Source organism: Castor canadensis, chromosome 6 (assembly GCF_047511655.1).
Source record: "Castor canadensis chromosome 6, mCasCan1.hap1v2, whole genome shotgun sequence".
NCBI classification, from domain to species: Eukaryota; Metazoa; Chordata; class Mammalia; order Rodentia; family Castoridae; genus Castor; species Castor canadensis.
The window spans coordinates 90,351,585-90,379,455 of NC_133391.1; the positions used below are offsets into that span (position 1 = coordinate 90,351,585).

The following is a 27,871-nucleotide window of genomic DNA, read 5'->3' on the forward strand; positions in this document are numbered from 1 at the left end:
GACCAGCAGCACTGCCTCTGTCACACAATGGGGATTTCTTTCTCAGACAGAAAACTACACAAAAGTCTTTAAAGACCTGGCCTGCAGAAACACCTAAAATAATCTCCTCCAATCTGTCCAACACCAGGCATCACACACCTTTCTCCAGCAGCACCAGTGGGCCACATGAATTCTTGAGAAGGTATGTGACCAGCAAATACGTTTTGGAACCTGTAGCATTACTCTCCTTTCTGTCACTTTGCACAGTTGTTGTATTTCTATGTGTATGCCACACACTGCCCCCACCTCCCACAAAAAAAAAAAAAAACACTTCTTTGAACCCACTTTCTCTCCCCAAGATGAAACTATTGGAATCTCATCCCAGAGGCTTCTCAACCGGAGGTTCTGCAAAATTAACAAAGGAGAGAAGCAATCTGCATAGTCAGAATAAACAATAGGTGTACCTGTGAGAAGCCATGAGGCTGGGGGTTTACCAATGAAAAGCTCTTTTCTGGGGTAAGGTAAGAGGCACTACGCCCTTCTCTGTATCTTGGCTCCAAATTTCTGAGTTTTGTGCATAGTTGCTCTTTTCTCTAGTGCCTAGGGGTCCTTTTGCAGCTCCAGACTCTATCTTAGGGCTTAAGTTGCCGCATGTCAATCCAGATGAGTTGGTCAGCAGGACTGGAGCTTTCCTTGCCCAGAACAACCAGGACAGATTATTTTTCTATTTTTCAATATACAATATTTTGACATAAAGTTCCCATTTTTCCTCAAACCTGTCACTCTCTAGATTAATGCCTTGCCTTATTATTTTCATGCCCTTTACATCCCCCAAATGATTTGTAGGTGAGTACTCCCATTGGTATCCACAATGAAAAACAAAGACGCCTGGTGTTCATAAAAACAAAAAGTGTCCTTTCAGTATCATCTCTTTCATAAAAAGTAAACCACATCCCTGATCTCTATTTTGGGAAACTTTTCATCCCACAGGCCAAAAAGGCAACCAATTTCCTGAGGAGAACAACACTGCGATGAACACAGAGGTCATTTGGGATACCACGTGCTGTCAGTTGATTACATGCTTTTCCAAGGCTGTCCTTGGTACAGATGCAGTGAGTGCTAAATGGCACGTGCTTCTCGTTCCAGCTATTAGTTTTGATCTCTCTGATTTAATGCTGTGTCCAGTTGTTCTGTAAGAGAAAAGAAATGCTCTGCCTCTGCCCCATTTATTTTTATACATTTATTCAAGGAAGGCTTATGGGAACCTAGGACTCTCCCAGGCATTGGACAGGGGTAGGGGGGGCGAAACAAATCATTCCTCACCCTCAAAAAGTTAGCAACATAAAAGAGAAGAGAAAACATGTGAGCAAAACATGACCCACAATATGCTCCAGAGTTTAGGGGAGATAAAACAGTTCTTAATTTTTCAGCAAATGTATTCTAAGCATAGTTTAAGGTACCAAGGATGCAGAAGTGAAGAAGACATAAAAGCTTCTGTTCATGTGGGGAGATAGCATCATTACGCCGATAAAAAGTTAAATACACAAAGAATTTTAAATGCAATAATACAGTTAGTAGAACAGCCATGTGATGGGGTGAAGGTCAGCTGAGAGCAAATATTCAGGTTGTCCTCACCGAAGAGGTGACCTTCTCTCTGAATGACGAGACAGCTCTAGCCATGCAAGTCCTAGGGAAAGAGCAGCACAGGCAAAGGAAGCAAGTGTAAAGGACATGGTGTGACACAGTCTGGGAACTTGAGGAGACAAGCGGTAGTTCAACGCCAAAGAAAGGGCAAAAATGGCACAAGCAAAAGCACAGAACCAAGAAAGCATGAACTGCAATTAATAGGAAGCAAGACCTTGATTTGAATCAAGGTCTAGTGAACCTGAAATTCAGAAAAGAAGATGAGGCTGGATTACCTATGGAGAGCCCTTAAGGTCCAGACTCTGGCTGGAGACTGTTCTGTAAGCAAATAGCCCTGCAGTCTAAAGCGAATGTGTTGCAGAAAGATTGCTCTGGCATTAGTGGGAACTGTTTCCGCCTCTGACAAATACATATTCCTCTGAGCTTCTATTGAAACTTCTTATTTCCTGACAAATATTCATCTTCATGTCTGAGTTTCTGGTAAGAGGTTGAACTTTAAAATAGTTTTAAGTAGGGCTGGAAAAATGTGTGCAGCCCAATGCAAATTGAAGATATTGAACTCTCATTTAACATGCAGATTAAAAGCTTTTTCCTTCCTTCTGCCCACCATCTCTGTCTTGACTTGTCATAATGCTTTGTATTTGTTATTTTATGTTACACTTCCTAAGGCAGAAGGATGTCTGATGGACAAGTACAGACCTTCATAGTCACCTAATGCCTCCTCACCTTGACCCTCTCACACTCAAAACCAGCATCCTGCCAGGGCTGGAGGGCAACATATCACTGTACACAGCCTAGAAACAATTGGCAAAATCTATCCCAAGGAGACAGGGAGGTGACTGGGAGTTGGAATCACACATGAACAGAGACTGCAAGTATACTTCATCACAATTCACTTACAAAACATGAATTCAAAATACGATCATTAAAAATGTCAAAATGCATATTAAATCCTTCTCACTGTGGAGCCTATGTAACACAGGACCCCTGCCCTAGTTGTAAGCCACAGGAGAAGATAACTGCATCTCAAAAGATTTTCCCTGGGCAGTTAAACTCAGTGAACTGCTACCATACTTTAAAAACATGTGCTTGTATAGCTGTATGAGTGCAGGATACCTGGGATCCCTTTGAATTACAATCAGCCCTCTACTCCTCATATGCCTAGATCCAACCATCTGCAGAGCAAAAATATTTGAAAAAAAATGCATTGAATAAATATACTTTTTTCTTATCATTATTCCCTGAATAATAGACTATAATGATTACCTCTATGGCATTTGCATTGTATTAGGTAGTGCAAGTACCCTAGAGTTGATTTAAATTTATATGGGAGAATTTGCACAGGCTATATCCAAACACTATATCCAAACGCTATATCCAAACACTATATCAGGTAGAGAAGGGACCTGATCATCCTCAGACTTTGATATCCACAGGGACTTTGAAACCAGTCCCCCACAAATATGAAAGATGACTGTATTTCTCAAGTTCCTATGAGCTTATAATTATCTGAAAATAAAGTAACAAATGATACTTTTTTGGAAGGAAGATTCAGCTGCTGGACATAGCAAGTTATATGCAACCTCATCCAGAAATACAAACCTTGCCCATGAGCTAGGAAATACAAGGAGAGTAGATAGGCTCACATTCCAAAATTAGAGAACTAACCACACTTTCTGAACTTACTTCCTTTTTATACTGGTCCAAATCCATAAAATGATCATTTACTTTTTTACTGAAGGAGAAATGTACTGTCCTATGCTTCCTGAAGTTATAATAAGATAATTGAATTTTATCCAAGAAATTCATTCTCAAGTACTGATAGAATTCAAGTGTAATCTTCACAAAGAATGTCAGGGAAATTTAGTTACTCTCTAAAGGAGTAATATCTGAGGCAATTGGGTGAACTAGCTTCTTTTGGCACATTCATTTCTAAATTCTTGTCAATTTTTACCCCAGCAATAAAAATAAATTAGAAGGTTTTTAAATTTAATTTGTGGACATTCATCTTATTTCTGATTTTGTGTCTGATGTTTACATAATACTATTTCAAATCTGCATAAAAGGTGACAGTAGAGATCATAAAGAAATATTGTTGGGAGTATGTAAACCAATGTATATAAGCAGCTAGCACAATGCTTGGAACAAAATAGGCAGAAAATTAAAGGTAGTCATTCTTGTGGCTATTATATTTGATAATATTTCCAGTAAGTCATAGTCTCCTATCCCCAAGACTATTGCCTCAGATATAAAACTGGAGAAGGATCTATTTTAATTAGATCCTCACAGGGTTAAAACACTTTATAAGAAAATACTGATTAGCTTTGAGATTCAAAATGCTTTCTTCTGAAGGGAAAATTAATACCCAGTCAATTCTTCTGCTTCTGTGAAAATGTGGAACAGAGTAATAAATTAAACCTACCCCTCATCCCAAAGCTTTGGTTTAGTCAGTGACCAGAATAACTTTCTCACATATTCCTGCAGTCTAAAGCCAAACCTTCTTTTGACTTAGTCCATCATGAGCAATCTGTCCTATACAGCGTTGTCCCATAGGCCTAAGTTTCTATCTTAGTGGGAACCCAAAGATTTAAAAGAGGCCAAAGCCACTAATGTGGCTTCCATTCAATTTTAGGGAGAGGAAGAAATTACTGAAAAGAAAACTAAGAGAATTACTTCTATGGTAGCTAACAGACACTACTGCTAAAAAACATATCAAGACACCAGAAATTTGTCTAAGAAAACTTCATGCTGGGCACCAAGACTATGAACCCCTTCACAATAGTCTCCCTAATCAATGTACATTTAACAAAGCATTTCCTTGGACCCAGCACTGTCTGGGGAGAAGAAAATCATAATCCTGCTGTGATAGAACCACCATCTTCATGAGTCCATGAGATGCACATGAAATAATTTGTCTAACAAGAAATTAAGAACACCAGTTCTAGCTCATAAAGATTGGGTCCAGGACCTAGTCCTGCTTTGGCTTCCTGAATGGATCTGGCCAATTTAAGGAGCTTCTCCAAGCCTTTTCCCTCCACTATAAGATAGAGGTAACAACATCCCTGACCTGCAGTGTTAATGTGTGTATGGCATTTAGTACCTCTGGCCATTATGAAATAAATCTCACTTCATGGAGACAGTCTAATAATGCGGTTAGGTAAACTTTGGTTCACATCCTGGCTTTTACCACCTATTACTACATTTCCTTAGTCAAATTATTTAACTTCACTAGCTTCCATTTCCTTGTTTATAGAATTCATCTAATATGGCCCTTACCATTGTCTTATAACTATCAAAATCAATAAAGAGAATTAAGACAAACCTTCCAGGTCATGAAGAAAAATCCAGGCTAAAGAATTATTCTACTGCCATGTTAACCTTCACTAGAGAGAAAGCTAAATAGCACTTAGAAGTCATCTACATTATTTCTGTCTCTATACTAGTAAAATTTCCTTTCTCTCAAATGTCTGCACCATTCAAAGTATTTCTTGAAATAAGTCAGAAAGGAATATGCTAGAAATTCCCAGTCACTTCTTGGGGATGACAAAACAACTACTATAAAGACAGAGAGGTGTTCTGACCCTTTTTGTTGCCTCCCTGGGGTTTCAAAGTGGGTTATGGATAGGTTCTCTCAGTTAAGGCAGGTTCAATAGGAAAGATTCTGTCATTTACTAGAAACACTAAACCAGCAGACAACTGTGCATTTTCAGATGCACAAAGAGATTTCTCATAAGAATTTAGCACATATTGTTTTCTGTACCTTTGTTTATATACCTATCATTTGAGGAGATACCCTGATCTTACAGTATCTTACTTAAAGAGATAAACCATACCCCAATTCATTAACCTCATTTGGTTCCCCAGAGAAACAAGAAAATCCTTAATTATAATTATTATAAATGGGATTAGGAAACTATCAGAGCTGAGGAACAAGCAGACAGTGAGAAGGTCTGCTGTGGGAGAAGTGCATTTTCAATCATATGTCCACTAAGGGCTAATATCCAAAATGACAAGGAACTCAATTAACTGCAGAGCACTGTAGCACACAACCATCATTGGAGCCCGCAGGGACCAATATACTGAATCTATCCATTGTGCAGTATTTAATGTAGTCACTGTGTTGGGCTTTACTATGTCCACTCCCCGGAGGTAGGGAAGGACAGTGATTTACCCAGGGGCATCCCTTAGAGGAAAAGCTGACAGGGCCTGGGCTCCCTGACTCTGGGCCTGCCCTTCCTCATGGCCTCTTCTCAGAGGTGCTGGTTATGACATCATGTGTACAAATAAACACCTGAATTCACAAGAGCCAGAACACTCCCTCTCAGGAGAATCAAGTTGCTTCCTTCATATAAGGGGCACAATACCCTGCCAAGGAATGCAAGTAATAATGGACAATTAGACTTGGAAAACTTCAGAAATCTAACACTACCAGGAAAGGGAGATGAAGAATTGTCATCAAGAATGAGAGTAGCCTTGTAGCTCCATGGTAGAGCATGTTGTAAAACTCTGCATTCAATCCTCAGTACCTGACAGAAAAAGAATGAGAGAGGCTTAACCAGAATGTAGCTAAAGTCCACGTAGAACTGGAGTGCCTACTATAATGTCTGCAGATGATCCATACAGACATGTTAGCACTCAGAGTGTTAATCGAGGTATGGGAGAGACTTGCAGAAATGAGAAAGGCAGTTCCTCAAGTTGTGATTACCAGGGAAGGGAGACTCCACAGTAAGGACCTGGCACTCTGCTGGAAAACCAGTCTGCTTCTGTAGGCAGCAGGAGCCTCTCCACCCCAGTTGAACCAGAGACAATTGCTGAATCCTCAACATCTCTGAATGTAAGGCAGGGTTAAGCATTCAACAGGGTCTGCCATCTGAATTACAGGAATCCAGATATAGGAGACAACCAGTAAAATAATTCCAACTCCATTCCAAGACAGAAAAGCCAAATGGCCTAGCCTCCCTACCTACTCTGCTGTCTCTCTCTTTCCCAACCTGGTCCCAATCCAGTCATCCCCAAAGTCATAATCATCACTGTTTCCTTAACTCCTAGGCATATTGCTTCAGTTTATTTACACTTAAACTGAAATGGGACCCCAGATGTGGGATAGAAATAACTTCTCTGAGCAGCTTTTATGTGCCAGTGTACGTAGATGGTCTCATCTCACCCTCACAAAGGAACATGCTGTTATCCCTACCCCTCCCATTTTTCAATTCAAGGTACTGAAATCCCGAGAGATCAAGCCTTTCTTTGTTCATGCAGTCTATAATTCTTAAAGGAAAAAAAATCACAAATATAGGAACTTACTTTAAATAAAGTTACCATACTGCCCATATTTAAGTTTCTTGGTTAATTGCTTTTCTAGCTTCTCACTCTTTACTTTCATCAAATTTCTGCGCAATAATGGAAGCTAATGGATCACTTCTGAAGTGTCAGGCAATGCTCTGAACACTTTACATGTATTTATATGTATTAACTCAATTCTTATAACAATACCGTTTTACAGATAAGAAAACCAAGTCACTGAGAGATTGCATCAGTAACCAAGGCCACATAAGTGACTTAATAAGTTGTATAGTGAAAATTCAAATCCAATTTATCGGACTCTAGAATCCATTAACAAATGAATCGTTTAATAGTCCCCCTCTTATCCACAGCTTAAATTTCTGAGGTTTCAGTGTTGCAGTTAACCATGGCCAATTGTGTTCCAAAAATATTTAATGGAAAGTTCCAGAAATAAGCAATTCATAAGTTATATTGTATGCCATTTTGAGTAAACTGATGAAGCCTCACAGCATTCAGCTTTATCCCACTTAGGATGTCAATCATTCCTTTGTGCAGCTTATCCATGCTGTATATGCTACCTATCCCATTAATCACTTGGTAGCCATGTTGGTTATCAGATCAACTGTCATAATATTGTGGCACTTCTGCTCACTGTTATTTTAGTTAGTTATGGCCATAAAATGTAAGAGGAGTGGTGCAAAAGAGGACATAAAACATGGAACAATGTATTAACTCTAGTGCCATGTGGTGACTTTGCAGGGCATGTAGAAAAAAAGCCTGCGTAGGGTTCAGACTATCTGTTTCAAGCATATACTGGGGTTCTTCAAAGGTATCCTCTGAGGATAAGGGGAACAGTGACTTCAAAGGGAAACTTTGCAGGACTAGCATTTAATTAAAGAGCTTAAGATGCAGAATGTGATCTTTGTACACATAACTTTTTGACTGTTAACGAGGTCAGGACTGTGAGATTCTGTTCCACTACTTCATAGTCTTTTTGTTTTGATGAAAGCATTGGGTCATAGTTGTTTTGCTGTAAGGGATAGATTAGGAGTCAAGGAAAATGGTGACAACTGAGCCAAGTGATTGAGACCAGAAATTTCTCCTCAAAGCTGTAGAATCTAGGCAGCCCAACCCCAATACCATTGGCACTCCTCCATTGGCTACCTTTCCAGTAGAAACCTGTCTATCTGGGCACAGCAGCATGTTTGGTCCACTGCAGACAAACTCCTTCAGTTGAAAGTGCTGCCAGGATTTCCTGAAGTTGAGTCTCCCCAGTGCCAGGAAAAAACATGGTGCAGTCAGTGTATATTTATCACTACTAAAAAATGATTCCCCGCTCCAGAAAAATTGAAAAAGAAAGCACAAAATTCTGAGCTTGCAGCCAGGTACCTCTGCTGATGTCACAAATTCAGTCAGACATCTTTGTAAAAGCAGGGAAAGAGCCATAACCATATTTAAAGATGAAATATTATATTTATTTCTTCTGCTCAATGAGAATGTTGTTGCAACTTTGGGAGCAATGAAATTGTCTTCATCTTAATTTTTTGACCAAAGTAAGAAGAGAAATGTTGAATTCATGAAGCTTTGACAGGGAGCCCAGTATTACTCATGAACTAGGGTTGGATTTTTATGTTCATTTTACTTTCTATTCTCTGTTCTTTTCCATTCTTCCTTGCCTACCTGGAGGGGTAAAAAAAGAAGGCATGCATGCATAAATAAGCAAATACATAGATGCCTAAGTGCATGCATACATTAATAATCTTAAGTGGTATAGTGAGAGCTTGCAGTCCCTAGAGAATAAAGACTATTTACTCACAGGACAAAGATAGCAAAGGTCATTACAATAAAGTGCTCTTGCAGCTATCCTTCCTTCTTACCCATGCAGACTTTGCTGCTCCCCTGATCCTATCTGCTGTGACATGGACAGAGGCCATCATCTAACAGTTGTCAAGGACTGATGGTTTCAGTGTCTGACAGGGAGCGGGTGGTCCAAACTGCCACCCCTGATAAAGGGCTCTCAGCATAATTAATAAGCCTCTGAGGGACACTCATTTCTCAATTTTGCTTCAACCTTACAGCGTTAAATATAGCTCCCTCGCTGTGTATTTCATGCACCCTTTCATGTGGTCTTTTGCTTTAGGACATCTTTCTTTCCCTCTAAATTTGTCTTGGCTGTTTCCCCACTGAGAATTAGCTCTTTCTCATGGTTAAAGATGCCTTTTCCTGCCTCTTTAGTGTGTGGATTTTCATGGTTGCATTCCTGGTTAAAATGAAATGTATTGATAGAGTGTCCCAGGCCTTTTCCCGTTTTTAGACTAGGAGGCCTAGCAACAATGAAAAAATATTTATAGCATATTGAACCCAAAATTTTGACCAAAGAAATAATTAAGAGGCATCTGTAGATAATTTTATTATAGTAGAGAGCCCAAGTTGCAGAAAGACATAAATATCCTTGTATTTTTTCTATAGAAATAATTTATTTAGATGTGAATTCACTCTGGGTTGAGTTTTTATGATTATTGTTGCTTAATATTTCCCTTTTCTGAATAGTCTGACCACTGGAATTATTTATGAAGAAATATTATTTCCATGATAGACAATATCAGCATTATCCGAGGCCATCTGTCATAAACAGCCCAAGTTCCTTTATTCTCTGTCTATAGCTTCTGGACATCACTAAACAATTCCTTGTTAAATCCCTTCAGCATCTCTGCTATTTTAATCAATCCTGCAAACATAAAGCAGCTGAATCTTTGAATTGGCTCAGGGGCTAGAGAATTTTTGTGACTTAGAAAGGAGAATATAAATTTGTAGAGAAACCAGTCTTAAAGAAATCTTCATTGTTCCAAACACTAAGCTATAGGGAGGGAATCAAACAGAACCAATTTAAGAACCATTGCCAAACTGAGGGATTCAGTTTGATTAAGGGAGGAGTTAAAAAAAAAAAAGTCATGTCAGTAAAAAGAAGAGGGATTCTGGTTGTCCTTTATCTCCAGAAAACATTTGATTGAGAAATGTGGCACTCTAACACAGGTAGCATCAGCATTACACTGAATGGAGAATGTTTTCAACCTCTGGATCTCAAGTGGAATTTAAATTTGCTTGGGCTGGTGAAAGTGAAAGTAAAGAGTAAACTGAGTAAGCACAGACGCAAGGGCACCCACACTTGCTGCATGGTCTGCGTGATCAAGGTTTAGGTGCAGCTGCTCCCAGGGCCACAGCCAGCTCACAAGCAGGGGTAATGAGTCTGCAGCTGAGATTGGTAAAAGTGCAATCTGGGCCATGATGGAGTCCATGTAAGAGATAGTAACCCTTGTTTTAAAATCCAGTCCATTCAGACATCATTCATTCTTCTCACACATGTGCAACTTGAGCAGAGAGGAAAAAGCCTCATAAGTGAGTTCAGGTATTATTCTTGGTTGTATGTCCTGTGCCATGTTGAGTGAGCTCTTTTGAAGTCTCCTATAAGCAAAGGATTGGGAGACTGGCAGTCGTGACCTAACAGCACTGATACTGAGAACAACATATCATTTTTCTGTGTAATGGGTCTACCAAAAGCAGACCCAGTGGTATCGCTGTTAGAAAATGAGCATTTCTGTCACTTAGCAACAGAATAAAATCTCCAGGCTTTATTATATTGGCCTATCTTTTCTCTTCATTTAAAATGCTCCTAGGAAAAGATATATAAATAATTATCCACTCTGTATAGGCATGCAAAATTTTTAGCCTCATTAAAGCAAATGAAAATATATTCTTCTGGTTTCTAATGTCTCATTATCAGCCATACACAATTTTTATTGTTAAGATGTACTGTTTTTCTGATAGTTACTAAAACAAGTAAAAATTCTATATCTACTCAAAGAATGCTGATGGAAGCAAGAGATACTCAGTCCTTGGATTTGAGTACCATGGCTGTCAACTGCCGATGTCCCAAATCCCAGTGATCCAAAAATCCAGATATTTGATAGATGTAGTGTGGGAAGACAGAGCTGGAGGATCAGAGTTTAAGCTCTATCTCTGTTTCTATCCATGTAATACTGGTACATTTCATAGAATCTCATCGTCTTCTCCTAGAAAATGGGTAAATACTAGCTTTTTACTTCATAATGTAGTTGTAAAGATTAAAAAAGAGCCATAAAATATGATACATTACTTTTAATTGAGGAATATCCTATCCATTCACCTATGAGTTGCAAGATATCTTTTGTCTATGTGTCCATGTGCTTGCACACATAAACATATGTATATTTTAGGAGAAAGATGGTCCATAATCTTCAACAGTGTCTTGAAGGAGTTCATAAATTAGTTAAGAAGAGACAAAATTAGCTAGAGACATACCTCTTAAAGATACATGCATGCATAAGTGCACACAATTTGTGATCTAAGCACAAAGACACTTAAATTCAAATGTGTCAAATATCAAAAATATTTGAATTAAAAATTCAATATACAAGTAAAAACTTGTTACTCAACAGGACCTCACTAGGTACCCAATTATATGAACAGTACGAAGTTTATTTTTTCTCACTTATGTCCCTTTTCATTTATTATTTGATTGCTCAGAAAATTTTTTCTCATAGAATAAATAGCTGAAAGAATTTCACCAAAGGGACATTTTGCCAAAGATATTTCAATGGTTAATAAGCACATTACATGATGATCCCCATCACCTGTCATTAGAAAATGCAAATGAAAACCACAATAAGATACCTCTATACACCCATGAGGATGGCTACTACAAGGTGTAGGGAATTTGGAAAACTCATACTATGCTGCTGGGAATGTAAATGTTATGACCGCTTTGGAAAGTAGTTTGTCAGTTTCTTATAGAATTGAAATTAAACTTATCATATGACCCAGGAATTTCACTCTTAGTAATCTGCCAAGGGGAAATGATAGCATGTGTCAAAGACATGTACACAAACATTCACAGCAGTATTATTTAAAACAGCCCAAAACTGGGGGAAAATGCCCATCACTTTGTGTATGGATAAACAAAATGGGATATATCTATATAATAGAATTTAATTTAAACTTAAAAACAATGAAGTACTGATAAGTGGTACACAAAACATTTCTTTGGTTGCCTGTGATGGGGGAATCAGTAGCAAATGACTATAAGTAGATGCAAAGTAAACTTTGTGACTAATGGAAAAATTCTAAGGCTAGATTACAATGATGGTTTCCAAACTCTATGAATTTACTAAAAATAATTGAACTGTACATGTATAATGAATGGCTTCATAGTATGGAAATTATATCTCAGTACAGATGTTTTTTAAAAGATGAACAATGGATGGGATGTTTTGAGAAATAGCTATAAAGTAAATAATAAAATATTGACTTATAAAATGATTCAGTTTTACATGGTATGTTTAAGTACAGTACTTTAAAGAAAATGTTCTTCAGTCTCTTAAGTTATAGTTTCCTAATACATAAAATGGATATGATGAAAGTAAGAACCTCATGAGCATTTGTGGAGATAAGTTTATTAATAGATGTAAAGAATTTGGAAGAGGGCTTGCAACTCAGTAAGCATGGAGAACAATTGTAGGCACTATCTAGAGATACGATTATTGAAATCACTGATGATTCTGGTCAGAAGATCTTGGTCCTTGTGCTGGCAAGGAAGAATCCAAGCAGAACACGTGGATGTAGTGAGCAAAATAATGGAGTTTTATCATAGGAAAGGGGGAAGGGGATTACCGCCAGGGTCTCTGCCAAGTGGAATGGAGGCACCAGATACAGGGGAAAAAAAAGGAAGAACTTTTAGTTTAGGTCATTTTTATATCATCCTTAACTTGGAGGTGGGGAGAAAATCTGCATCACTCCCTGTTTCCAATGGCCTTCGGGCCAAGGGTGGACTCATGATGCACCTATGCTAATTCTCAGGTACCCTGAATCCATGTGGATAGAAATTTCCACTTTTACTTAACAAAGTTAGTAAATGGAGCTCTCTGGGCTCAGAGGGAATGGGTAAGGGATGGGTAACAGGTGCTCTAAATCAAGCTGTGAGGTTTTTATAAAAGTCCAGAACTTTCCCAAACATCTAGTCTGCCTCAATTTCATAACTAACCATGTGTATTTTGTAATACCAATTTATTTTTATATTCTTTTTATAATGGAAAATGGCATTAATAATTAATACTTTCCCAAGTTGACATAAATGAAATACATATTAATAGAAATTATTTAAAATTGATGTGGAAAAATATCACAGATGAAAATTTGGTGTTCCATGGAATATGTCAAGGAGAACATAATCTATAAAAACTCTTTTGGGCTTTATTTTCATTTTAGAACCAAATACACAAATGAGTTGAAAGGAATAATTATACTTGTTCTTTCCTCCTTGACTTTCTCCCTTATCTGCTTAGTTACAGTGCCAATAATGAGCATCTTCCTTATCAATTACAGGATGAAGGAAAATGTCCACCTCTGGAGGCAATAAAATTAGAAGGTGCAGAAGTTGGCATTGATACCGGCTTGGGAAAACCCTTTGTGTTTAACTGTGTGCCTCAGTCTGGAAATAGATTTTTTTGCCTGTGTGCAACCTCAAACCAAGAAATGAAAAGGTAATTCACTAACATTTACCTTGCTAGTTTCACTTTCTGTAGAGAATGTTTCTCCAGGGGCGGCCATATAGATTCCTTGAATTAGAAGTCAGAAAGGGAACATAAATTGGTTTTTTCCTCAAGTACAAGAAGGCTGGGTCTTCACTATTCCTTCAGTTTTATTTTTATTCTAAGTGAATTTCTAAAGAACGTGAGTATATTCTACTAGTCCTCTTACTTTCAATCTCTATATTTTCTTTAAAAAAAAACTCATTACTGCTACAGTTTACATCCAGCATTACCCAAAATTGTCAGGTTTATATGCATATGTTTAAGTTAAATATATGGACAGACTTATGTATAGAAAAGAATGTAGCAGGATTGCAATTTAATACACTATAATGAGATGAGTTAACTGAGTGAATAAACAAAATAAGGTAGCTTTGAGAGAAAAGAATCCATTCATTTATAACCCAAATACAGGGAGAAATGTGTACATATTCTAAGAAGGAAGCTTACCAGTTCTGACCAGTAGCCTCCATAGTCATTACTCAATGTGTCTTCCCTGAGGGAATGGGATCACTGGCAAGGCCAGTGAATCAACTGAAAACTGTAGTGAAAGGACTGCTAAGTTGGAATGAGAGATAAGGATAGAGTGGAGGATAAACAGTAACAAAACAGTAGTGGGTCAACAATCATACCTCTTTAAAAGAATTTGGACTCACATCTAATTTTAAAAGGAACACTAGATCTGTAAACTCTAAAGGCAAACAATATCCTATTCCTATTTATGTAGCATTAGGTATTGAAATAAATATTACTTTAAGGATACACAGGGATATGTGATAATAGTAACTTGATTGTAGTTCAATGCATTCAAAAAATATTTATTGGAAACCTAACATACCCAAGACACTGTTTCAATGTCTCCATTAATTATTAGTATGATGAAGAGCCAATCCTTGCCTTCAAAACAAAAAGCCTCTGAACCAAGAAGGCAGAGCATTCCTCACAATATTTTAAATACAAAATAAAAGTTGAGACATGTTATAGGAGATAAAGTGGTATAGGAATTAAGAACAGGGGAGAGGGCTTGTGATATAAAAATGAGGGAATTCTTTATGAAGGGTGTGGTATAGGATTAGATAAGCATACAAAAAAAGAAATTGCACATAGGAAAGTCGAGGGAATAAATCAAGCTTTGGGGAGAACAGCAAGCAATAGGGTTTGATTGGAAGTTAGAGTTTATAAGGAAACTTAAAAAGACTGGCAAGATGGGGTGGGGTGGCTATGCTGAGGCCTAGCTAAAAAGACAAGACTAAGAAAATTCAGTTCTCAAGAACAGACCCTAATGATACACTAAAGATGGCCACTGTGTTCCAGAAACACTTACAGAAAGGACTCAGGGCAGTGGTCAATTACCAGTCTTTCCATATTTTAATAACCAAGGCTTTATAGTTAATATATCAATTGTTATCAGCCCTGCTGGTGTTAATAAATTCCAAACCTTGGTAAAATAAAGAGTGGGTGAATTTTTTTTCCTCAGGCACTAATTAAACTTTAGTATAGGTCAGGGATAAGAAAAACTTGTTTTAGATATTCCTGGTGGGAGTCAGGTTTTGCCCATGCTAACCTCAATTTTGCAAGAATATGTTGCATTTCACCCAAGAACTCAGGGCAATGAAATATACCTGAACCTCATTAGCCCATTCAGAATGTTCTATCTGAATGATGGGTTCAGCAAGAACAAGCCCCGCAGAGTGACATTTATCTACTACCCCAAAGATAGCTCCTCTCATTTTACTGTCTTTCAGGTGGCTTGAGGCAATGGACAAAGCAGCACATCCTATCAACCAGGTAAGGCCTCCTTAATGCTTATCTCTGCCTTCGTTTTATGTTTCTTTTCAGAGGAGGAAGAAATAAATTGGATGTCATACCGTCCCCTTGGCATATCCTAGATCTATTCTGAGGTTGGAGGAAAGAATTATAAGTCAACAGAGGTTTTGCTCAGGTCCAATGAGTAAGCTTGCATTCCTGCTATTCTTTTATTTTCAGGGGTTTTTATGACATCCCACCCAGTAAGACTTAATAGAAAGGCACAAACTGAGGTGGAATTTTCTGTTTCACACAAAGCAATCCAGTAGCTCCCCAACATGATAAACCAATGATGCTGTTTTCTTTGCACTCCCAAGTATAAGATCTCAGTATAAAATAGGTCCTGTTAGGAACCTATTAGTGTGAAGGGGGTGAATGGAAGGGATAAAAGAGGGTGAATATGGTTGATGTACTTTATATTCTTATGAGAAATATGGAACAATGAAATCTATTGTAATTATTTTAGGTAGGGGAAGGGGTATGAGGGAGATAGATGGTAGGGGCAAACCTAACCAGGGTACATTGCAAGCATATATGGAAATGTCAAGATGAATACCCCTGTACAATTAATATATGTTAATAAAAATGTTTAAAAGAATAATTTTTTAAAAAAATTTAAAAGATCTCAATGATATCCTGGACTGGTGCTGCTGTTGACCGAGCAGCTTATTAGAAAATGAGTGTTATATATTCAGATAAAGAGTGCTTTATGTTCATCTACTTGTTCTATAGACATACTAGGTCAACTTTTACTGTTCCTGACCATTCGTGATTCCCAACTTGGAAGCAACATAGTTTTTTTAAATTTAGATTTTACCTACAAACTGTTGAATGACTTCATAAGGTCAGCAGATAAGCCATCACTTTATTCCCAAAGACATTAAAAGCTCTCTCTCTGAGCTTATGCACTAACATTTTGGGGGAAAAATGCTTTAATACCTAATTACTTCATTTTTATGCTATTGATATTATTTCTAATGTGGCTATTAGATTTCCTTTAAATATGCTTTTCCCTCATAAAATGGTATAAAAGCAAATCTTCCATGCATGTTCTGGTTCTCATACATTAGGGAAAATTCAAATTGTTTGAGCTTGGATGTATCTTGCCTTGTAACTGTTCTTTCAAAACAATCTCAAGCATCATCACAGGACTTGTGTTTCATTTTACCTGGAACACAACACTCGATACACTCATCTATTTTACCAATGCATCATTCTAATGAGCTTGGATATTTTTGAGAGGTATCTGTTCTGCTAATGCACTCAGAGTGTCTGCCCAATGTGAACAAATGAACACCAAACCTCCCAGCAGGCTCCCACTTCACAGAAAAGAATACAGCAAGCTCTGCATTCTGAATTTTTTTTTTGCACTGCCTTGTTAAGACTAAAGGGCAAAAATAAAACCAAACAAAGAAGAGAAACTGGCAAGCCCAAGCAAAGTGTTCTATTGAAGAGATAAAGCACAGTGTCCCCAGCCTCAGGTCGGAGTTCTCAGAACAAGCCTGTTCCCAGGCTTATGGACTGAGGGCTGCCCTCCAGAGTAGAGGATCTCCATTTATCATCAGTCTTCCACATCACTGACCATGAGAGCCTAAGGCTTGAGCTGGCCTGGAGCATTTAACTTCTTCCTTTGCACAAATGGGAGTTCCAGATAAAGAAAAGCATGAACCAGGGGCTGCTATTAGTCACGGTGGACATACCAGGAACAGCCCCTAGGAAGACAATCCTTACGGTGAGTGAGTAGATCAGCCCAGCACTTATAAACAAGGGCATTAAAAATAGTCTCTGTTTAACTGCCTATTTCCATTTTCTTTCTCTACCCAGTGTCCTATTCTTTGGCTGATGTTCTTTTGATTTCTTCAGACTACAATAGGCAGCAAAGAGAAGGGATGTCTATGGACTTCAAAAGGGAGAAGAGTTCTGTATGGGCAGTGGATAAATTTGGGTTTTTTGGATAGTTACTCAAGTAGTGAGATTATTTGAGCAATAGAACCATTTAGAATAGTGGCCTTACTAAGGTCAAACAGACTTGGTATTGATGTCACTGGCTCTGGGAGTCAAAGGTGTTTGGTGAAGAATGATCACTCTGATGATCCCTTTATGCTACACTTACAGAACCATGTCTGGGAAGATGTTACACTGCACAACAGCAGCCTCCCACCTCTGGCTATCAAAAATCCAGAGTGTCTGGGCCTTCTGCACCAGCTGGACAGAAACATAGACATGTGGGTCCAACACTATTGCATTCTCAAGGATGGCTGCTTGTATTTCTATGCCAGCATTCGCTCCACTCAGGCCTCAGGTAAGAAATCAGCTTTCACTTGAAATAATAAATACAATAATAATAGTAATGCCACCTTAGCTTTATTAAGCCTTAACCAGGCCTTTTGCTATCTGTTTTCCATGGGCTTAACTTCCTAAAGCTTACTTCCCTCATTTATAAAATGGAATAGCAGCATATATTTTATAGGACTTTTGTGAAGATCAACTGAGTCATTGTTATTGAAATAACTTTAGCTCTATGCATATTGGCCTCTGTATAAAAAGCTCTCATATGTATTATATTTTCATCATAGATTTCATTGCATATATTTATTGCACACACTTTTAATATACTATTTAAAAGCTATACATATAGAATTCTCATGTAAATAATTTAACAAAATAATAATTTTACCTTAATTCCACAACAGATTAGCTTTCTTATGATTTTGAACCACTTATTGATGTCTTATTTGCAGTCAAATTTTTTGCCATATGAGTAATCCTGCAGTAATTAGCAATAATTATTCTGGAATCCAAGTCATTCAATTTCTATTTTTAGCATTAATGCTCAAGTTTAATTAAGCTAGGTAGACATGCCAAATGGGAAGGAAACATCTGGTGACAATTTTTATTTTCTTGGAAATCTACAAGAGGTTTAAAGCTAGTATCACTCCATGGCCCATTTTTCATCACTCAGGATAAACAATGCAATGATTCTCCTCTACTTAATCACACCCTCATTTTAAAACATAACTCAGATTATCAGACCACTATGAAAAGATAGACATCACCTATAAACACTTACAAAACTGCCTGTTCCTATGCAATCCAATTCCACAGATTTAAGCAGCTGATACCATAAGAATCAGGTAAACAAAACAATTTCATCTCCAAACTAGTCATTGAGACTCATTATAAAATAGCATTATGAAATTCTGAACTCTTAATTACCAGATCAATTAAGCTACTGTTTCATAGATAGAAAGGAAATGCTTGATTGAATTCACAAATTCTGAAATGTTAATAAAGTGCTACCAAACCTTTGGGGCACAGAGACTGTTTCTGGTTCCCAGAGTTTAAAAATAATAATGATTAGGTGGTTTCCCTTATTCCTAAAGGTCAGGGAGGTTCTACTTAGATTTAAAAAAAAAAAATCCTAGTTAGAGAGCTGCAGACTACTCATATTAAAGAGCCTGAAAATAACAATGGCAAAGCAGCAATTGTCATTTGTGGGGCAGCTCTTGTACTGATAACTCTGTTAGGTGTTTTTGCTTATACTTGCATTTCATTTCTAAAAGAATACAGCCAGGTACAGTGACTCACACCTGTCATTCTAGCTATTTGGGAGGCAGAAATCTGGAGGCTTGTGGTTCTGGGACAGCATGGGCAAAAAACTCCCAGGGCCCTGTCTCAACCAGTAAATCCCCATAGCTGGGCATTTCAGCTACAGGGGAAGCATAAATAAGAGAATTTCAGTACAAGACAGCCTGACATAAATGGTGATACCCTATTCAAAAACTACCTGAAACAAAAAGGGCTGGAACTAGGGTTCAAGTGGTAGACTACCTGCCTAGCAAATACAAGGCCCTAAATTCAAATACTAGTATGGCCAAAAAAAGGAAACCCCAAATAGGTTATTTCACTTATAGGTTTGAAAGCTGGTGCTTTGGGTTTGTGTGTGTGTGTGTGTGTGTGTGTGTGTGTGTGTGTGTGTGTGTTCCTATTTTTTTTTATTGTTTTATTATTCATATGTGCATACAAGGCTTGGGTCATTTCTCCCCCTGCCCCCACCCGCTCCCTTACCACTCACTCTGGCCCCTCCCTCTCCCCCCCACCCCCTCAATACCCAGCAGAAACTATTTTGCCCTTATTTCTAATTTTGTTGTAGAGAAAGTATAAGCAATAATAGGAAGGTGCAAGGGTTTTTGCTGGTTGAGATAAGGATAGCTATACAGGGAGTTGACTCACATTAATTTCCTGTGCATGTGTGTTACCTTCTAGGTTAATTCTTTTTGATCTAACCTTTTCTCTAGTTCCTGGTCCCCTTTTCCTATTGGCCTCAGTTGCTTTTAAGGTATCTGCTTTAGTTTCTCTGCGTTAAGGGCAACAAATGCTAGCTAATTTTTTAGGTGTCTTACCTATCCTCATAGCTCCCTTGTGTGCTCTTGCTTTTATCATGTGCTCAAAGTCCAATCCCCTTGTTGTGTTTGCCCTTGATCTAATGTCCACATATGAGGGAAAACATACGATTTTTGGTCTTTTGGGCCAGGCTAACCTAACTCAGAATGATGTTCTCCAATTCCATCCTTTTAGCTGGTGCTTTGTGATGTTAAATAATTGACTCCTGGATAGAAAACGGTGCATGTAGAATTTAAATCAAGGTAACCCGTGTTACGTAGACAAAAAGAAAAGATTGATTAAGTAAGAAAAAATAGAAGTTTTGTTTATTCTCAGCTCTTATCGTTGCACACCTCTTTCCAGAACCTTCTATGGTTGCCCTCTAAGTACTCTATGACCTTTGAACTGTATGAACTTTTTTCTACAACTCCTGTATCTGGATGTATCTTCCACTCCTTGTGTTAAAGCACTCAAGCTCATAATCTATTTCATTAGCACAGCCACCTTTTGGACAATTTTTGCTTGTATTACTTTGTTTCCCTGACATCTTCCATTCCTACTGATCACCCAGTACAAAGTATCCTTCAAATGTCCATTTAAATGCCCTCTATCTCTGTCTTAATGCAATTCCAGATAGTCTAGATAAACAAACAGCCCTATCCTGTGACAATTATCACCATATATTTTATCTCTCAGTGGTCATCAACATCTTTTCTAAGGAATCATATGCTTCAGAAATAACTCAATGTTATGGTTATAAAATGTAGGAATAAATGAATACATGAATAAATGACCATCATCCAGATGATGCAGAAAGATTAGAAGATTGTACAGCTAACTCAAAAGCAAAACTAGAAGTCTGTATATGCATGGCCTTTCTGCTATATCACACTCCTTTGAGCTATAAGAAATTACCTAATTTCTATCTCTTTTAAAATTCTGCTCTTGAAAATATGTAATTGTAATTAATAGAAATACTTAACCCAGACATCCTTTCTCAGACTTCCTTCTTGGATATTCCTATTTAAAAGCATCTCAACTATGGATTAAAAGAAAGGTTTTTCTTACTGAAAATCCAACAGAAAATTTATAGGCAGGCGATGTCCTAAAATAAAGTTTTGTGTTTGTTGTTGTTGTTGATGTTTCTATGTGAATCTTCTCTTCCTTGAATAAAAAGATTGCCTTCATCACCACTTCCTCCTCCTATCACTCTGACTGCTACTGATTCCAGAGGGAAGCTCCCCTCAGGTTGATTTGTTGCTAGCCTTTCTTCAGGCTTGAGGCCACTGTACAAATATTCTGAAATACTTTTTTCCCCATAGATTTGAATTTTAAAATGAGATTTGCATCCTTCTTCTAAGAATCCAGCTCAGTCTTCTTGTATACCTTAACTTGAATCATAACCTGTATCATAGCCAGGGATCCATCAAAATGAAACTCAAGACAGGATAGAGGGATACCCAAATCTTCTGTGGGAAGTTCTCAAAATAAATATGCCCTCTCCATCTACCCTCTCTGTTACTACCCTGATGAACCACACTTTTTTCAGAGGAAAGAATATATGAATTCCAGCCCTCTAAATTCAGGTTACTATACATGCCAACTTTATATGTTGTTGGAAGAGAATTGAAGAGGGAAAGTTAGCATGTACTGAAAGTTTCCTTTGTGTCAAGGAATAGGATAAGCACCTAATGTTTCTATCCTAAATCTATTTCTTACAAAACATCTACTGATGTTTCTCACTATGGATGAGAAGCATAGAGAAGTTAACTAGCATAGTGCTAATCACCTAGGAATTAAGTGGCTAGAGACAAAGTAGGGACAAATCCTATTGGAATCCTGTTTGCAAACTCTTAACCACCGTGCTATGTGTAGTACCTCTTAGCAGAAACTCTCTTCTTAAAGTAGCACTGGTAATAGTGTGTGTTCAGTGTCTGGACTTGACATCAGCACACTGACTGAATTAGCCAGCGTTCACCCAGTCCAACTATTTATCATAAGAACTGTAGAAACTGTGAGAGCAGCACAGGATTTGTTAAGAATGTCCGACCCCATGCTATGCCATGCACACTACAGACACTAAACTACTCAGCTTAATTTAATCATGTTAATATGCATGGAATGTGAATCATTATTACATTTATAAAGATTATGCACAGTTCTAATATTCATTTTCAGTTCTTCTACGTTGTGCTAAGTAAATGACTTTTTAATTATTCTAATCTGCAGTTTCTCCCTTACTTGTACTGTACAAGCCTAGACCTTGCACATCTCACAATGGTCTGTTTTTTTTGTTCTCCTGCCCTGTGAAGGTCATAACCTTGAAATAGGTCTTGATTACCATTTACAACAATGCTTCCCAAACTGCAGGGTTTGCTTCCATTAGTGAGCCATACAATCAGTGCAGTAGATTGTGATCAATATTTTTAAACAACTGAATAGAATTTAATTGAATAAACCATCATGATACATCACATTGTCTCACAAAACTTTTGTCAATAATATGAAAGCATATAGAGATCTGAACTTATTACAGCTTTGGATCACAACCAAAAAGTTAGAAAAATATTGATACATAAAACATTTAGTCTCTGTATATGATCAATTTTATTTTATGTTGGGAATATTTTAAACAGATTAAATAAAGATTGTTACTTCCTTTTCAAATATTTTGTAACATGCTTGCAAGTTATTGCTTTGATCCTGAGACTCGTGGTCAAGACTTGATAGACACCTGGAATTCTGACTATAGCATATCATTTGCATTTCTAACATATGTATTTTTATTTTAGTCTATTGCTTTAAGTTCTTTATTAGGGACTTCATATATTGGGAGACTTCATATATTTCCTAATTCTGAAGGTATCTGTAGTATTATTGGCCTGACATATTTTTTTAATGGTAACCTGAAATGCTGATAGGATACTATGGGCAAAAAAAGAGAAGTCAGGGAAAGACAAAAGTAATATGAGTAGAAAGAGGAAGATGTGGGAAGCAGCACAACCCTGTGTTCCTATAAAACCAATATTAGACACTAATCCCACATTTTACTTTCAGCTAGACAAATACACCTCTAGTGTATAATGTGGGAGTTGGAGAAATAGCCTCAGCAGTTCCCTGAAGGCTTTCCTCAACATCACAAGAAGTATTAGACATTGCTGGCCTTCATGCACATGCTAACATTAAGAAGCCACTGTGGGTATTCCAGAAGCCCTTTAATCAAGTGCCTTTATGTAGACTTGAAGGTCCTGGTCATTCTCCATACATCTAATGACTTTTTTCCCCTTTTATCTCTCTCCAGCAAAAGCTGGAAGTAACAAATCATCACCATCAACTGTTGTTCATGAATAAATCACATCAAGGTCTGTCTACACTTCTCAGGAAGATATATTTTACTTTATTGCAACAAGTAGGACACATAATGCTTACACATCTCTTGCAACTAACATTGTGCCAGCTTACTAATTACTGCTTCCAACCTCATAACAGAAAGACCAGCCTGGTAAAGTCACCTCAAATGATGTACTGAGATTATAATTGGATGTCTTTACCATCAATATCCTACAACTGTTTAGAAAAAGGGCTGGAAAACTTTCTTTTTATAGAAGACTTTTTTAGATGAAATCTATCCATTCTCAAAATTGGTAGGAAGGTATTCATGTTTGCTAAGACATAAATAAGGAAGTCTCACAAGCAGGAAGCAGCCACAAACCAATGCAGCAACATGCAAATGCTGTGTACTATCATTTGGAGCAGAGACTTAGCAAAGTACCCTGATACATCTTTAGGTGTCCTGTTGTCCTGAAACACCTCGCACATTACCTATTCTACTTCTAGAATATACTCAACAAAATAAAAGCCTGCATGTAGATGAAAACTTATGTATGGATGTTCATAACAGCAATTTTCATAATAGCTAAATTGAAGAAAATGTAAATGTTCAATTAATGAATAGATACATAAAATATGGTATATCCATACAGTGGAATATCATCCTACAATAAAAACAAATGAGGTATTAATAGATGGTACAACATGGATGAACCTTTAAAACATTATACTAAGTGAAAGAAGCCAGTCACAAAAGACCATACTCTGTATAATTTTACTTATATTAAATGCTGCAGAAAAAACAAATCTATAGAGACAGAAAGCAAGTAAAGATTGCCTAGAACTGCAGTACACATCAGATTTATTGGGAGACTGTTAATGGGTATGGGGTTTCTTCTGAGTTCATGAAAATATTCTAAAACAAGATTAAGATTATTATTAAGTAACTATAAAATAAACTAAAATCATTGAACTGTATACTTCAAAATTTATGTATGTAAATTATATTTGAATAAGGTTGCTTTACAAATCTGTTTCCCCATCTATCTCAAGGAAAGAAATTGCCCTCTGGTTTTGATAAACAGCATATTACTGAGGACTAATAAGGGGAAAAATCAGTCCATTTCTAAGATGAATGCTTTCTCAGATGTTAGTTCTAAAATGGACTCTTTAAATGAAAATAAGAAAGGAATTTAATATTGCATCTAACCCCTCCATAAAATTAGCAAGTTGTTCTCTAATTTTTAATGTACAAAACCATCCTTTCTCTTTTAAAAGAAAACTTGCATCTCCCTGACACTGTACATTGTTGCTGAGTGTAACCAATAGGAAAACAAAGACAGCCATATTCAAAAGGACCACATTTTCTTTGTAGTCCCTTATTAACACATTGGTACAGAATAACTATCAGGGAGAATGGCAAAAAATCCGAGTGGTAATTTTTTTCTCTGCTAGTGTAGTTCACTAGAATGGTTCCTAGATAAAGTTAGGGAATGAGAACAAGAGTGAACAGGGGCAAGAAATCTATAAACATCTTAGCATCACTACTACTAATACTGCCTGAAGTATCAGCACAAGAGTCAGGCTACCTTGGAGCATCAAGATGCCAGAAAAAACACAAGAGTTTCCATCTTTCCGAGTCTTCTGCTAGACTGAGATCCTCCCCAATCCTAAAAATGGAAACAAAAATTCAGGCCAAGCAAACACATCATAACTACTAACATGGATTCAGAGGGCCACAAGAAAGAAGTTATGTTCAATAATAACCAATCTTTTCTCATTGCTAATTCAAGTTCACTCTTTCATATCACCCTATAGGTCTATATTTTAAGTGTGTATCATATTCAAAAAGAAGGTAAGAATGTGTTTTTGTTGTGGAAACTGCCTGCCATCTTCATTATTCTTCAGAAAGGATGCTTTAATGATTCTTCCCCAGAAAATACTATTTAATTTTCTTCTAACATGACATTGCAGGTGTCACTCTCTTATACTGAAAATTTTATTTTAAAATGTCTCCTAGTAAAGAAGCTAGTTTGTGCACACAGATGTACAAAGCTAAATACCGACCATGTAAGTAAAAAGATTGTACAAATGAAAGCCAGGAAATTCAAATTCTATTATCACCCTTGCTACTAATCATTAATTTGTGTGTGACCTAAAACTGTATACTCCTTGAAGTCTCAGTTTTTTCACCTGTAAGGTGAGACAGCTGGGCTAGGGGTTCATTCACATTCAAAATTTCTTGGCACTATTTAGACACCTTTCCTCCTCCTTACATTTTCCTTATTCTTACTTGCTTTTCTTTTTTCTTTCACTCCCTATAGGTGGCCTATATCTTCAAGGATATAGAGTAAGTGAACAGACTCATAGCTTCAAACAATCAGTAATTGAACTCAAACCTCCATCAGAAGAGTTCAAGACTTTCTATTTCTGTGCAGAAAATAAAACAGAAAACCAGCGGTAAGCCAAGGTCTTCCTATTTCTTTTCCTTTATCAGTCTTGATAAGGCCTTCTTGGCAAACCCTAATTATCTAACTGCACATCTTTAGTTAAATCCTTCCCTTTCTTTGCAGTCTCCATAGTTAATATCTCTGGATTTTCTTTTATCAAGTCCTCCTTAGATAACTTCTAGAAGTGCTTTTGTTTTGTTTTGTTTTCAAATGGAAAAGTAGTCCTCAATTCTTCCCAAGGCATTAGGTGACTGACTCACCAGCAAATATTATAATTTATTAATCCATAAACTTGTCTTATCTTTTATTAATATATATTAATTAGATAGATCATAGATTTTTTTTTACCTCTTTTCACATAACTAGTGTTGATATGTCCATCTACATTTGATTGGTTTTCTTTTATTATAAGCCATTAAAGAACACAAAACTTATCTAATTTGTACTATAGTCAGTATCCATGCTCAAATGAACATGTGGCTCAAATGGAAAAGAAGAACAGTTAAGTTAACAGGGGAAAACTGAGGCAGGAGTTACCAAGAGCATTCTCTGCCACCCCTCCCCAAACTTACTCCAATCCTCAAGCCATCCAAGTGCCCTCCCATCCTTATCTTTTATCTGCTCCATAGCTACCTCCCACCTCACCAAGACTTCTTATTCCAACTGTCTGGTTTTTAAAAAAATGATTTAATGAATAAATTCCCCCTAGCTTAGTAAAGCAGATGAAATGTTCCCAGGGACATTTGCAAGCAGTAAATACACTGGTTTAACCCAAAGAAATAAAACTCCAAGAGTGGGATTTCAGGGGTACAAAATGGCCATTTGGGAAGGAATTAGAGATCTCTTAGGCTTTCTCTCATTGTGTAAATTTTGCCTGTGTCCCTCATTTGTAAGGATGTACTGGAGCAGGATGATATTGAGTACAAAATGTTTCAGTATTTTGCAGGATTTTCTTCCAGGGCATGTGCTGGAAAACCTAGGTAACAAATAAGGAAGGTCCCCTTGAAGGTGAAGCTCCAGCTAGCACATCATAGAAAGGAGCAATGAAGTAGAGTTAACTCACCTCTGATAAAATCCACTGGCTTCTCTGTGAGAGGAGGTTAAATAGTTGGATCTCACTGCTAAATTCATAATGTGTAAGAAACATTAGAGTTATTGGAGAAATATTTCAAAGCGTGACATCAGAGGGTCAAAATATGCATGGAACTCTGTAGCCACAAGGTACCCTACTTACCTTAAAGTGTATCTAGGAAGTGATATAAATTATATTCCCTGCTCAGAGAATCATAAAGCATATTAACCTATTAGTATTTCTGAAACAACCTGGTAGAAATATTATTGGTTAATCTTTCTGGTCATTGTTGGTGCTGGTTTTTAAAATAATATTACCTTTGGAATAAATGTTATATGAATATGTTTCATAAAACATTTTCCAAGAAAATGAAAAGAAGGAGAAAGAAAAGAATCTTAACTGGAGAGTTTATTGTGGTTTCTAGACTTTTACAAAGAAATGTTTTGCCCATACGGCAATATTTGGTTCCTGTTAAGTTTGATCAACTAAACTTTAAAGCCAAATAGAAACAAAATACTCATAACAGTTTTTTAAAAGCCTTATAGATCCATTAATCATAATATCAAATGTCATATTCTCTTCTGATCCTACTTACATAAGCATACTTTATTGCTACCACCACATACATCACATTTGGTATTTTACTTTCTTATTCAACCTCAAATCTAAAGAGCATGGTTTATCTTATTAATTGCAAGATAACTAACCAAAGAAACTACTGGAAAACAAATTAAAGAATTTTGTAACATTTCACTTCCCCAGCATCTAACAGTATGACTTGTTTTATTTTTTATTTTCCTGCAGCTGGATTACAGCTCTGAATACATCTATTAAAAAATGGCTTCCTTTGCATGAGGCTATTCAAGACTTCATAAACCGACCACTAGAGGAAACAAGAATGTGAAAGATACCCCAGTTCTTAAGAGGAAAGGATCCACAAGATCACCACCAACCTGCAAGAAGAAAAAAAATGTATCTTTCCAACATTTTGAAATACAGTTTTTCAAATGAATTTCCTTCACTATATTAAAACTTTTTGACAAGCTTATAATTTTGTTTTTGAACCAAGGCACCAATATCTAACGTAATGCAAATATTCCACTTATATCATATATTTTCCCCTCAGGCTACATATGTAAGCATCAGAATATAGTGTGTACCCTACTTCCATCTTTCAAAAGCATAAATATAGAAAAAGTGTATTTATTTTATTTTATCCTTCATGTTCTTTGTTAATTGTTCCATGCTAGCTTCTTATAATGCCTTCACATCATAATGCAGGATATTTGAGAAAATTAAGC

General features: G+C 37.0%; 1 protein-coding gene across 6 annotated transcripts in view; it reads left to right on the forward strand.

The window, feature by feature from the left end:
- The window catches only part of LOC109699759 (uncharacterized), a 121,687-nt gene extending 94,105 nt beyond the window's left edge, over positions 1-27,582 (forward strand). For 3 of the 6 annotated variants that reach the window (XM_074077002.1, XM_074077004.1, XM_074077003.1), the window contains exons 9-13: positions 13,324-13,481; positions 15,275-15,317; positions 17,451-17,637; positions 25,373-25,508; positions 27,375-27,582. In XM_074077002.1, coding sequence (XP_073933103.1) covers positions 13,324-13,481; positions 15,275-15,317; positions 17,451-17,637; positions 25,373-25,508; positions 27,375-27,474 — 624 coding nt within the window. In that variant the 3' untranslated portion in view covers positions 27,475-27,582. Of the gene's footprint in view, positions 1-13,323; positions 13,482-15,274; positions 15,318-17,450; positions 17,638-23,019; positions 23,081-24,866; positions 25,509-27,374 lie in introns of those variants that run through there. The other 3 variants (XM_074077005.1, XM_074077006.1, XR_012449079.1) reach the window with 3 other exon arrangements.
- Positions 27,583-27,871: the final 289 nt, after the last annotated feature.